The sequence below is a fragment of the Delphinus delphis genome, chromosome 1 (assembly GCF_949987515.2).
Source record: "Delphinus delphis chromosome 1, mDelDel1.2, whole genome shotgun sequence".
NCBI lineage: Eukaryota > Metazoa > Chordata > Mammalia > Artiodactyla > Delphinidae > Delphinus > Delphinus delphis.
This window is the reverse complement of record NC_082683.1, coordinates 102,180,467-102,194,810: the sequence shown is the minus strand read 5'-3', so window position 1 is coordinate 102,194,810 and position 14,344 is coordinate 102,180,467. Positions and strand designations below refer to the sequence as shown.

Below are 14,344 nucleotides of genomic sequence, written 5' to 3'. Positions count from 1 at the left end.
CCACCAGGGAAGTCCCTGGAAGCTCTTTCTGAATTTGCAGATGAGGAGTCTAAATATTACTCTTTTCTGTACTAAACATTACTTTTTTTTTCCCCAGAGTCTCTTCCATCACCAACACTGTCTTGCACATTGACTGATGGGAACATTACACTCCAGTGCATGATCCTGGAAGATTACAACACCCATCTAGAACTCATACAGTACTCCTGGGACTGTCCTTCAACAATACAGTGTCAGAGTGGCTCAAAACCATCTGAAGCGTATGTTACGGAGGAAGGTGATCTTTCACAGGAAATTCAGTGTATCATTAGCAATCCATTATTCAGAAGGACAACATCAGTCATTTTGTCAACCTGTGTCCCAAGTGGTAAGTGACTACGTGTGTCATGGTAGAGATCCTATATACAAGTGGGGTTCATGGACCTACATACAAGTAGTGGTTCATGAATTTCATACCACGGATGCAGTAACTAACATACATTTCATAAATTTGAAACTTAAATTGAGTTACAGTTTTCACAGACACTCTATTACAGATATAAAGCTAATACTTTTTAGTACTTTCTGTGTCAAGTACCATTCTAATACATATGTTAATTAATTCCATCCCCACGCAATCTAGTAATTATCCTTATTTCATGAGGAGAAACCAAGACATAGTTGGGAGTTTAAGTTGCTTGTCCAAGATCAATAGCCAGTAAGTGGTAGAGCCTGGTTTTGAAATCAGGCCGTCTGGCTTCAATGTTAAATGAAAGTACAGACTGTGGAAGATTTTGTAGGACTGAAGATCAAGTTTCTTCAATAAATAAATTATAAGGGGAGTAAAAAGAGAGGTGATGGGGGGACTTAAAGTTTAAGGAAATTTAAGAAACATATTAATTAATTGCAATGTGTGGACCTTATTAGGTCTTGATTCAAACAGAAAAGAGTAAAAAACAGGAGCAATTTAAACAGTGATTCCATGTTTGATGATGTTGAACACAATTTTTTAAGTCTGACGATGCCATGGTTATGTTTTACAAAGAATCCTTACCTTTCGGAAATACATACTGAAATGCTTATAGCTTAAAAATTGTGTTCTCTGGAGTCAAACAGGGGCTCGCACCTCTAATTGCTCCATAGCAAGTGGGAGGGGAGAAGGAGAGGGATGGAGCCTGGTCCTCCCCTTTAAAGATCAAGTGTGGCATGCGTCACTTCCATTCACACCCCCTTGGCCAGTCTGAGTTCATGGCCACATCTAGCTGAGGGGCGCTGAGAAGTGCCATCTTTTGCTGGCCATGTGCTCAGTTAAAACACAGGGGTTCTCCTCCCAGAGTGAAAAGGAGAGATTGCTTATCGGGGAACAGCAGATGCTTCTACCACAATGTACTACAAAATGAATATAACTCGTACAATTTTAAAACATATACAAAATCTAAAAAACTTAAAGAATGACATAAGCCGTAAAAACAGATAGAGGTTCTAATTTTTTTTGCACCTCATTGCTCATCTTATGTTCTCCCTGGGGTTATGTGCCTAATTTGGAAACTCTCGGTCTAAGCGAGAGAAGATGGTGTCTTGGACTAGTAGAGTTGGGAGAAGTGGTTCCGATTAGGCTACGTTTGGAAAATAGAAACAGGATTTTCTAATGGTTTGAGTGGAAGAAAGGTGTCTAAAAAGAAATACTCAGATGACCCCTAGATTTCTGGCACAAGCAACGGAATGAATTGTGTTGCTATTGGACTGGAAAGCAGGGGAACAGCAGGTGTGTGGAAGAAATAGAGTTTGGTTTGGGACATGTTGTTTGAGATTCCTGTTAGATTTCAAATGGAGACGTCAAATACAGTCCTCTGATTTATGAGTCTAGGTCTCTCGTGAGTGGTTAGGGCTGGAGATGGAGATTTGGGCATAATCAGAGTACAGGAGGCATTTAAAGCCTTGGGACTAGAAGAGATTCTGTGGAGGAAGCAGTCGTCCGAGAGGGGTGCTGAGACTGAGTCCTGAGGACTCCCACATGTAGGGGCTGTTAAGGGCAGAGGATCCAGCAAAGGAGACTGAAAAGGATCACTAGGGAGGAAGGCAGAAAACCCCAAGAACTTGGTATCTCCAAAGCCGAGTGAGGAGAGAGCGAGCAGCTGTCAGTGCACCGGCCAGGTCAAGGAGGAAGAACGTCATTAAGAACTTGTATCCTTGTTGTTTCATCTCCCCTAAATCTCTGCTGTCCCAAAGCGATGACGGCATCTGGCATCATCCCGTAGGAGAAAGGATTTTGGAAGGGACTGTATCAAGTAGTGTTAGATTCAGCTGTTTAAAAATTTTTTTTTAAATATCAGTGACTTAAAAATGTAGATTACTTCTTTCATGCTAAAAAAAAACATTGGGGAGGGAGGGATAAATTATGAGTTTGGGATTAAAAGATACACACTATTGGGCTTCCCTGGTGGCACAGTGGTTGAGAGTCCACCTGCCGATGCAGGGGACACGGGTTCGTGCCCCGGTCCGGGAGGATCCCACGTGCCGCGGAGCGGCTGGGCCCGTGAGCCATGGCCGCTGAACCTGCGCGTCCGGAGCCTGTGCTCCGCAACGGGAGAGGCCACAGCAGTGAGAGGCCCGCGTACCGCAAAAAAAAAAAAAAAAAAAAAAAAGATACACACTACTATATATAAAATAGATAAACAAGGACCTACTGTATAGCACAGGGAACTATATTCAGTATCTTGTAATAACCTATAATGGAAAAGAATCTGAAAAAGAATATATATATATGTGTGTGTGTATATATATGTGTATATATGTATATGGTTGGCCAAAAAGTTTTTTCGGGTTTCTCCATAACATCTTACAGAAAAGGTAAAATATATCAGGTATATCACTGTGCTGTATACCTGAAACTAACACAACATTGTAAATCACCTATACTCCAATTTTTTTTTAAAAGGATAAATGATGAACTTTTCTCAACTAAAAAAAAAAAATAATAATAATTGGAGGTAGGCAGCCCTGGGCACATTGCTACTTTATGCAGTTGTGTGGTCCAGCTCCTGCACCTTCCCTGCTATCTCAGGCAGTGGGACCCAGGGAGGGGAAGATGGTGTGTCTTACCCCTTTCAGGGAGACTTTTGAGAAATACCACACAACCCTTCTTGCATCTCACGGCCCCAAACTTGCCACATGGTTAAACCTTGCTACAAGAAAGGCTGAGAAACTAATCTTTTAGGGGAGTGGTGGTATGCCCAGCTGAAAATCTGAATTCTTTTATTAAAGAGGGGAGAATGGGTATGGGGAGCAACTAGCGGTTTCTGGCCAGGGGCCTCTCAAATCAAACCAATGGATTATTGCCTATTTGCTCTAACCCACCTGTGTTCCTACTAAGAGGAAAGGGTGTGTGTTCATACTCTCATGCATTCTTTCGTTTTCTCTCTCCCCGTCCCTCCCCTCCCCTCCTCTCTCCTCCTCTCCCCTCTCTCTCCTCCAGGCTGTACCTGCTGTGAGTGACCCCACCCTCTCGCTTAGCAATGTGTGGTGATTTCTTTGCCATATGCTCAGTATTCTGCCCTTAGAGTTTTAGTAGGTGGATAGAGTCCACCTCATGAACACACATCATTCTTTTCTATTGTGGACACTTCGGTTGTTTCAGCTTTTTGATATTGTAAGACTGTGGTAAATATCTTTGTGCCTTTTTTTGGAGGGAGGAGAGGGGCACATAACTGATAGTTTCTGTAGGTTAATATCTTAGACATGGAATTGCAGGATCAAAGGACGTTAGTAGGGATTCCAATAGCATCAACTCAATAGGTTCATGGCAAGAGCTAATGGCTGTTCTTAAGTGTATTGACTCAATGAATGCTCACAATTACCCTAGGAGGCATATTCATCAGTTCCATTTATAGTGATCCCCAAGAGGAAACTGAGGCACTGAGAGGTTAGAGCGCCAATCCAACGTTGTCGCAATGATTTGGTGAGCCTGTAGGCACATCATTTAGCACAGTGTCAGCGGCTGTATGATGAACGTTTCTCAGTCTTGCAATGCATGGCTGCCACATTGCCCTGCCAAGCACACGATACCAAGCTGTGCTCCCACTGGCAGGACAGGATGGCTGAATAGTGGACTATCTGCTGCTTTTAATAAACAGCACTGGGCCAGATATGTATCAACCTTGTGCATATACGTTTATTTAGAAACACAGTCGATTCTCTTTATTCACGATAGTTATGTTTTACTGTCACTGTAAACACAGAATTAGTGCATAGTGAACCATTGCTCCCAGGGGAGATAGAGGTTTAGGTTCCTGCAAGCCTCCGGTCACAACATTTTTGGCAAGGAATCAATACAGAACCTTGCTTTATGTGTGCTTCTGTTTAAAGACACCTTATTTAATATATGTGCTTGCTGCATGAACAGTGAATTCACAGCACCACAACTGATGCCTAAGTGAAGCTTATCTAACACGTGTGTTTTCTCTGTAAGGCACACACAGCCTTCTTATGCTTGGGAACACGAGACAGCATTTCAGCACTGTGCTTGGGGGCCGTTTTAGACAGTGAACTAGACAACAAAAAAGTACAAAAATGTGAAACACATGGCACTAAATAGACCACAAATAGGGCACATGTCTACAGTACAAGGGCTAAAACACAAGGGCAGAGCATTGCCTTGAACCTCAGCTTGGGAATGTGTACATCAGGCAACACAGGTTTCACCATTCTGTGGCCCATGTCAGCGCATGACCGTGAAAGCGCTGCAGGTATTGGTTTGGGGAGTACAAATAAATTTTAGCAAGTGGATAAATTGCAAATACGGAATCTACAAATAAAGAGGATCAACTGTATCTCTGTTTTGGTCAGTTCCAGCTAATTGTATTTCTTTCTTTCTTTTTTTTTTCAGACAAGACAAGGCACAGGTTTGTGCTTTTCGCCATACTGCCAGCACTAATAGGTGGTTTGCTGTTTTTAAAATGTACGTATACTTTCTTTTTTAAAAATAATAAGTTTTCAAACTGGAATGGGTTTTTCAAAGGCCAGAAAATGATTAATTTGAAGATGAAAACAAAGTTTGAAATCTTAGCTGTTTCGAAAGAAACAGAACCTTTTTTGTTGTACTTGTTGTCTGGGGTTGCTGAGTGTGTCAGGTTCCCCAAGATTCTGCATTATCTTGAGGTGGAATGAATCCTTGGGCCATAGAGAGCTGTACAGGAGTGGGAACACAGACGAATATACTTAGGACTGTTCCACAGCCTCATATCTGTGGCCCACCTCAACATATAGTTATATTTCTGGTCTCAAGCCAGATTTTGCAAAAAAACCTCTTACTCTTGACTGCCATGGTCATAATTTTCATGACTTATAGCCCAGAAGGAGGTCCCAGGTAGGAAGGAGCATTTGTTGAGTCAGGTGACATGGAGTGGGTAAAATGACCTGGTATTACCTGTGTTGCCTTCCTGAGCCTTCCTCAGTCTCCAGAAAGGAACCCATATGCCCTGGAGAACTGGTAACCTCATCCCAGCCTGTTCTTTCCTGGTGTCAAGAAACCCCTCCTCAAGTCCCAGAGGATGTTGACTAGGCTGTAAATTTCAGAGTAGAGGTTCTTGAAGCCCCATCAGTTTCTATATCAGCCTTCACCAAAAGGAAATTTCCGAGACTGATTTGTCACTCTCACAGGGAATGTTGAAGAGGAAGCTTTCTGCAAGGTGATGGCATCCGGGGTCCATGTCATTTCACAGTCATGTCTTGAATCAAGTTCACAGACTAGATTTAAGTTTCCCTAGACCTGCACTGTTCAATACAGTGGGTACTAGCCACGTACAGTGATCTAAATATAAATTTTAATTAATGAAGATTAAATAAAATTTAATATTTAGTTTCTCAGTCATACTAGCCACATTTCAAGGGCTCAGTAGCCACAGATGGCCAGTGGCTACCATGTGAGACCAAATAGAGAACAATTCCATCATTGCAGAAAGTTCTGTTGGTCAGTGCTGACCTAGACTTTTTTGGGGTATTGGCACTAGAATATGATTTCCCGAAGGTTCCATTTCTATATTATAGGTTTCAAATACCACGAAGATCCCTAAGTTATAGATTACCAGTCAACTGAATCTCCTCCAAACAAGTTATAAAAAAATCAGCTGAAGAAAGTTTTAAGCCATCATTACCAATACGTAAAACATTTGGGGAGCTCAGGTGTTCTTTTTAAAAAGTTATTTTTAATCGCCAAATAGCGATATTATAGTTAATCATCTCCTTAACAGATTGGTCCCCAGAAACCAAAATAATTTTCCACTCATGTGTTTTTCTTGGGAGGGAGTGGGGGTGTCTACCACCAGAACTCCTGAACCAGAGAAAAGTAGCACTGAAGACTTTTCTGTCTGATTTAACTTATTAAAAAAAAAAAAAAGTTTGGGCTTCCCTGGTGGCGCAGTGGTTGAGAGTCCGCCTGCCGATGCAGGGGACACGGGTTTGTGCCCCGGTCCGGGAAGATCCCACATGCCGCGGAACGGCTGGGCCCGTGAGCCATGGCTGCTGAGCCTGCGCGTCCAGAGCCTGTGCTCCACAACGAGAGAGGCCACAACAGTGAGAGGCCCGCGTCCGTATACCGCAAAAAAAAAAAAAAAAGTTTATTCAGTGGAGGGAAACTTACACCAGTGATCACTACTGGTAGCACCATATAACCTGGAAAAACAAATTGTTCTAAGAAATAATTACTTCAGCAAGCATCTCAACCCTAAAGCCATTAATTGGGAAAGTGAGGCATTTGGCATGGAGCCTTCAGAAGGGGAGAGAGTTGAATGTAAACAGCTCCATCGGCTAGTTGTAGTTGACACTTTTACAAGCTCAGTCAAGCCTGTGGACTTGGCTTCTGGACCATTAGCATGGCTCCAGGCTAGCTGATGCCTTCGATGGGGAGGAAACTGATGCATACACGTGGGACCGTATCTTAACGTCCAAACCGGTGCTGTCCAAAATGGTAGCCACGAGCCACATGTGGCTGTTGAACCCTTGAAACAGGAGAGTCCAAATTGAGATGTGCCATCAGTATAAAATAGACACCGGGTTTGTAAGACTTCTTATTAAAAAAGGAATGTAAAGTATCTCATTAATAATGTTTATATTGATTACACGTTAAAATAGTATCTTTGATTTGTTGGGCTAGTCAATAAAATGTATCATGAAAATTAATTTCATCCATTTCTTTTTTTTAAATATAATTGCTCTCCTACTATTTTTATTTTATTTTATTTATTTTACTTTATTTTATTTTATTAATGTTTTGGCTGTGCTGCGTGGCGTGCGGGATCTTAGTTCCCCAACCAGGGATTGAACCCGTGCCGCCTGCAGTGGAAGCACAGAGTCTTAACCGCTGGACCGCCAGGGAAGTCCCCATCCATTTCTTTTTACTGTGTAATGTGGCTACTAAGCATTTTAAATTACTTACGTGGCTCACATTATATCCCTATCAGGCAGCGCTGGTCCAGAACATTCCAGCCTTCCCTCCATCTTTAGCTTTATGCACAAGCTGCTATAGAAAACAACGTTCGTCAACAGTTTTTGGTTTTCTATCATCTGATGACCAGTTTTTGAACAACTCTTTGGCCCAGCTCTATGGCCAATTTGATGCAAGCATTTAGGAGAGTAGGAGATACCAGCTCGACAGGGCTCTGCTTTAGAATTTTCCCAGTTCAGGCCTCTAGCCAGCAACTCCAGATTCCAGCTTTTCTTTTCAGCTCTTTAACTGAGATGCAAATGTCTTCATTTGTAGGTTTTCTGGGACACCCATAGCAGATAAACACGGAGAACTAGGTAAGTGTCCTGTAGACTGCTCAGTGGGTGCATTGTGTATCGTGCACTAGAAGCAGAACAGCCTGATGTAGAGGGCCTGTTCCTTGGGGAGCCAGATTCTACTTATCTGTCAGTTAGTTGCCTTGAACAGTAACAAGTTACATCAGCAGATATACTCACCACGGTTCATTAAGCACCAAATGGCGACTTCCCATGTAACATCTCATTGAACCCTCTCAGTGAGCTTTGCGAGGGGGTATCTTTACAGCTTGTTTAGAGACAGCAAACGTGAGACTCGGAGAAGTCAGGTCCCATCGCTCATAAATGTAGAGCTGGGATTCAAATCTAGGTCTTCAGACTCCTAGAGTTATCCTGTTACCCACCACAATCTGCTCCCTCCTTCTCCCATCCCAGGAAAATCGAGCCAAGGATAGGGTTCACTCCAGGAGCCAGGGTCAGAGCTGGGCCCGTATCGTGAACAAAAGATAGGATCCAAACACAATGAACGGTGGCGGTGGGTGAAGTCAGTTGCCGTAAGGAGGCTCCAGAAGGCCCCGTCCTGGCAGAGTCCCCGTGGTCAGGAGGCAGGGGCCCACGAGCCGGGCTTTGAGGGATGAAGGGAAGAGTAAAGGCCCGGGGCTGTAAAAGGCAGGGTAGGGGGTGGCAAGTCATCCCTCTTGGGGGCAGCGTATGTTGGTGGGATAGAGGTTGAGCCAGGCCAAGATATTGAGAGAGAGTTGCCAAGAGGTTGGGTGATTTTTTTCTGGGAAACCACTGAGGATTGATTGATTGATTTTATTTATTTTTGGCTGTGTTGGGTCTCCGTTGCTGCGTGTGGGCTTTCTCTGGTTGCGGCAAGCGGGGGCTTCTCTTTGCGGTGGCTTCTCTCGTTGCGGAGCACGGGCTGTAGAGCGCAGGCTCAGTAGTTGCGGCTCATGGGCTCAGTTGCTCCGCGGCATGTGGGATCTTCCCCAACCAGGGATCGAACCCGTGTCCCCTGCATTGGCAGGTGGATGGATTCTTAACCACTGTGCCACCAGGGAAGTCCCCACTGAGGATTTTTGAGCAGAGCTATGCTTTGGAAAGATCTCTCTGCTGGTAAAGCATAGGGTGAATTAATAGACAAGAGGCTAGAGATGGAGACACTGGTTGGTGGATAAATGAAATAATCCAGCCAAGCAGAGGAGAGGTTGAATCGGGGTGGTCATGGCAGAAATGAAGGAGGGCTAGGTTTCAGAGAAAGTACGGATATCGTATGAACAAAGTCTCAGCGGAGAGTGTAGTCTGGTGCCAGACTCCCTGGGGTTAAATGGCAGCTCTGTCTCTCACAGCCCTCGGACAAGTCAATTAAACTCTTTGCCACCTCAGTTTTCTTCTGTGGACAATGGGCATAACAATAGTATAGAAATCACAACGATAGTGTAGGTAATAATAGCAGAGAAATAATATGTACAAACAAGTTATTGTAAGCAAAATACTTAGAAGAGTGACGGGCTCATAATGGTGCTCAGTAAATGTTAGCTATTATGGTTATGATTATTCTTCAAGAAAGGAGCCAAGGGGCTTCCCTGGCAGAGCAGTGGTTAAGAATCCACCTGCCACTGCAGGGGACACGGGTTCGAGCCCTGGCCCGGGAAGATCCCACGTGCCGTGGAGTGAGTAAGCCTATGAGCCACAACTACTGAAACCCGCGTGCCTAGAGCCTGTGCTCTGCACCAAGAGAAGCCACCACAATGAGAAGCCCACGCACCACAATGAAGAGCAGCCCCCGCTCGCCACAACTAGAGAAAGCCCACGCACAGCAACGAAGACCCAACACAGCCAAAAATAAAAATGAATTAATTGATTGACTAAAGAAAGAAAGAAGCCAAAAGGGACAGGAATTCTGACCCTTGGCAGCATGGCAGGCACAACGGAGGACTCAGGCGGGGCCCTTGTTTGGGAAGGTGAACTTGTGCTCTGACAGGCTGAGTCTGGGGTGCGGGCACATCACGTGGATAGGGGCGTCCAGCATATTGGAGAAGTGGCTTTAGGGGCTGGGGTTACAGGTTGGGGAGCATCTTCGTCAGAACAGTGATGGATTCCCTGAGCATTTGAGGTCACCAAGAAAGAGAAGCTGAAGGCCTTCGAGTGGCGGGCGAGGCAGAGGAGCCAGGAGGAGACCCAGGCGGCTCCCTGTTAGGGGTCCGAGGGGGAGGCGACGTGCTAGAGCTGCAAGGAGGCAAAGCGGGAGGCAGCGGTCGAGACCTTTCGCTTGGTTGAACGAGTTGCCGACTTTCATGAAAGCCCCTGGGTGAGTGGTTGGAGTGGAGGGATCGCAGCACAGCAGTGAGGGTCTGGGGGCAGTCAGACCAATGGGTGGGCTTGGGAGGCTTCCTTTCTCCCCAGCTGCCAGCCAGGACAGTGACCAGGTCACCCGGGAAGTCAGTTGCAGCAGAAGGCCTGGGGCAAGGGGTTCTAGGGGACAGCTCAGCCAGCTTCAGGGTGCAAAGTGGGCAGCGGTAGTGAGTCTGCGAGGGGTTGATGGTCCAGGAGGCCCCATGGAGAGGGGTTGGAGAGGAGTCAGGTAGCCATGGATGAGGTGGGGGGCAGGTGTGCTAGCAGTGTGGGGAGAGGTAGAAGACCTGGGGGTTATGGTCAGAGGTGGGGCGTTTCGGATTTGAAGTAATGTGTGTGAGGGCAGGTGACGGTGAGATCGGAGGAGTGCCTCTGCTGAGATCCACTTGGTAGCAGTGGAGGCATGGCCGTCACAGACAGTGACGGGGAATGTTGTTCATGGGAGCGCTGTCATCCCGGGCCACTGAGAAAGGTGACGGGGTGTCCCAGAACTCACTCCTTTCCCTTGCTCCTTTATTCATTCAGCAAATAACTTACAGAGATTACTAGATGTCAGGCGCTGTGTTAGCCCGTGGCTTGAGACCAGTGTACCCAGTGAGGCTAGACATTGTGTGGGATTCAGAGAAAGCATATATTAAAGCTCCTACCCTGAGGAGCTTATGGTCACAGTGGGGAGAATGGATGAGTGTGTAAGAAACAGAAAGACTTAGGCAAGAAGCACATGGTGATGGGCTGGAATGGATGGTCAGGGCTGGGCAACCAACAAGGGGGAGGTGAAGAGGCCAGAATAATCATGAAGATTTTGAAAGGAGTACGATGTGAGCTAGATCTTCAAAGCAAGAGCAGAGTGGAAAAGGCATTCCAGCTGGGAGAATCAGCAGAGACACGGAGGGGAACGCAACCTGTCGTGGTTATTTGATAAAGACGTCAACCTGCTTAGCATCAAGTTGAAGAAATGGCAAAAGAGACAATATTTGCAAGAAAAATTTTGGAAGCCAAGGGCGTTAAAATCAAGTGATATGGGAGTAGGGGGTCATTGTAGGTTCTGGAGCAGGAGAGTTTTGCGTGAAAAACATTGCTTTGGAATGATGAGCTAGGAAAGTAAACCTGACTTCTTAAGGTAACATCCCAGGGAGAAACCTAGGTAGGATGGGGTTGGGTGTGGGAGAGGAGCTTACTTTCCTTGGCGTATTTTTGTTTGCTATTCAGATTTTGTACTTTGTGTGTTTCCTACCCTATTTAATAATACTCTTTAGATTTAAAGAGCCCACTGTGGCTGCAGGGGGGAGTTCCCTCAACTCAGTTATTAAAGGGTTACAGATATGATGGAGAGGCAGGGCTTGGGAGAGGAGCTGGGGAGGGGCAAGCACAACCAGGAAGAAATGTGAACTTGTCACGTCTCCGTAAGACCAGTGTCAGGAAGAGCTAACCCCAATTAAAAATACCTGAGGGGGACTTCCCTGATGGCGCAGTGGTTGAGAGTCCGCCTGCCGATGCAGGGGACACGGGTTCGTGCCCCGGTCCGGGAAGGTCCCACATGCCGCGGAGCAGCTGGGCCCGTGAGCCATGGCCGCTGAGCCTGCGCTCCGCCATGGTAGAGGCCGCAACAGTGAGAGGCCTGCGTACCGCAAAAAAATATATATATCTGAGGGCAACCAAGTAAATATCAGATATCTGAGGGAAGTTGGGTGTGATATTACACTTCTCACCAAGACAGTGCTGGTATTCTTCACTTTTGGTAAATGTCTGGAAAACAGAGCCAACCAAATTAAAAAGGGATCCGAGTCCCCCAATTCTCTGGGAAGAAAGACTTGCAGGTGCTACCTCAGTCTGAAGGAGAACTGGAGACGCAGGCCTGATTCTTTGGCAGTGGACGCACCTGGCTGTGGGAGAGGGTGAGAAAGTCCCTGCGGAAGAGCCTGTGCTGCCAGGGCTAGGTGGAGAGCTGCTGCCCACTTCATCCCCCTCAGAAATCCCCAGCACCCATTTTCAAGTCCTACAGGGTTCTTCGTAAGGAAAACTCCTATTTCCTTTATCTAACCCGTGACTCCAGCACTAAATTTTTATGAATTCCTGTTACCAAAGGAATGCAGATATTTTGGGAGCTGTGGTCTGATCTGGCCTATGGAAATATAGACTGTGGGGAAGACAAAAAAAGCCATGGAATGGAATCTCAGTTCGCAGGGACTTAGTCAAGGCTGGAGCTGGGTGTTTGGGCTGATTTCCTCTGAGTTACCCAAGGGTGCTCTGTCATCACCACAGAGATGAATAATCAGAAAGAGAAACTGAAAGAAGAAAACCACACCCAGGGATTCATGTGGCAAAGAAGGAGATGACTGTTAGAAGGGGTGACAGTTTACATATGGGTCTTAAGGGCCCAGCTCTGTTGTTTGGAGATTTCATTTATACTCAAAGACTGAGTTGGTTTGAGAAGATGGGACTGTGAATTAGTGCTGTGCACTGAGAGTAGACCTTCTGGTGGATCTCCAGCTACCATCTCATGAGAGCCCAAGACCAATCTCCCTCCATCTCTGCTCCCTAGAACCCTTGCTTTTGATGGGTTTATTACAAAAGGGCTACCCGCATTAGAATCGGAGGGTAATTTATAGACTCATAGACTGCAGCACAGACTGACTGCATTTTATACTAATATGAGATATTTCTTTTATAGCACCTGTTGTTTGGTAACAGAAGATGAAGTCAAACGCATGCTAATTACGTTATTTCAGTCACTTTGAGAAGGCATCTGATTTACCATTTGAGTATTACCTCATCCTTGAGGAAACTTTGGAAGTCTAACCTGAATGGACCCTTTATAAGAAGCAATGTTTCAGGACTTCCCTGGTGGCGCAGTGGTTAAGAATCCACCTGCCAATGCAGGGCACATGGGTTTGATCCCTGTTCCGCGAAGATCCCACATGCCGCAGAGCAGCTAAGCCTGTGCGCCACAACTACTGAGCCGGCGCTCTAGAGCCTGCGAGCCACAACAACTGAGCCTGCGTGCCACAACTACTGAAGCCTGCACACCTGGAGCAACAAAAGAAGCCACTGCAGTGAGAAGCCCGCACATTGCAACGAAGAGTAGTCCCCACTCACCACAACTAGAGAAAGCCCGTGCACAGCAATGAAGACCCAACACAGCCAAAAATAAAACAAATAAATAAATTTATAACAACAAAAAATAATGCTTCATGGAAGAAACAAGGACTAACAAACAACAGGCATTAGTTTCTACTCTGTCACCAACACTGAGTATCACCAGATACTGTCTTGTCCCATAATTGTTTATTATAAATTGTATTTTTGGAGAAATGTAAATCTTTGTAAATAATGTAAGTATGTGTATATATATATATATATATGTGACTAAGTGGCTCTTTTTTTCTTGTTAGAGTTGTAAAACAAAATAGTCACATGACTCAGGAGGTGAAGGTTTTTTACTAAAATCTATAATCCACTCTTTGGTTTTAGAGGAAAAACAGTTCATTGCAGGATCAGTAGCACGGTAGTTTATCATGTTAGTTAGCTGTCACATTGGCAGGTAAACAGAGAACTCTTAAACCAACTATACTCCAATAAAAGTTAATTTAAAAAGAAAATTAAAATTTTAATTGTATATTTAGAGAATTTGTTTCAGAAGCATATGTTTGTCATTCATCAAAAAATACATTTTTGTTGTACAATGTGCATTATTTGTAAATTACGAGGCTATAACAATTTCATGTTCTTCCCAAATGTTTAAATTTTAAGTAACCAATATATGTACTATTGTATATGTTTGAAATAATTTCTTCAGTCTTACTTGCACTGTCTCCTCTCAATAGAAAATACTAACCTGAAAAAATTCTTCATCTATTTTTTTCCTCTTTCCTAACTGCAATCAGTCTTAAGTGAGAAATGAATTATTCTTGGAATTCATACTTTAAAGTGGCAAAAATGGGAAAAGTTATAAAATACTTTGGGTGTTAAAATCTGTATCTTGATCAGCACCCAAAACAAACGAATGAAAAAACAAACTGTAAAGTGATATACACCAGGGGTTCCCGACCCCTGGGCCTCGGGCCGGGAGCGGTCCTCGGCCTCTTAGGAATGGGGCCGCCCAGCAGGAGGTGAGTGGTGAGCAAAGCTTCACCTGCCGCTCCCCATCGCTCTCATTACCGCCTGAACCGTATGCCCCGCCAACCCACCGCCCGCACCACCGGTCCGTAGAAAAATTGTCTTCCAGGAAGCCAGTCCCCGGTGCCAAAAAGGT

General features: G+C 45.0%; 1 protein-coding gene across 1 annotated transcript in view; it reads left to right on the top strand.

The window, feature by feature from the left end:
• The window catches only part of CD58 (CD58 molecule), a 43,924-nt gene extending 29,973 nt beyond the window's left edge, over positions 1 to 13,951 (top strand). The window contains exons 3-6 of the mRNA XM_060027765.1: positions 98 to 367; positions 4,865 to 4,936; positions 7,736 to 7,776; positions 12,764 to 13,951. Of these exons, the coding sequence (XP_059883748.1) occupies positions 98 to 367; positions 4,865 to 4,936; positions 7,736 to 7,755 (362 nt within the window). The 3' untranslated portion in view covers positions 7,756 to 7,776; positions 12,764 to 13,951. The remainder of the gene's footprint in view (positions 1 to 97; positions 368 to 4,864; positions 4,937 to 7,735; positions 7,777 to 12,763) is intronic.
• The last annotated feature ends 393 nt before the right edge of the window (positions 13,952 to 14,344 follow it).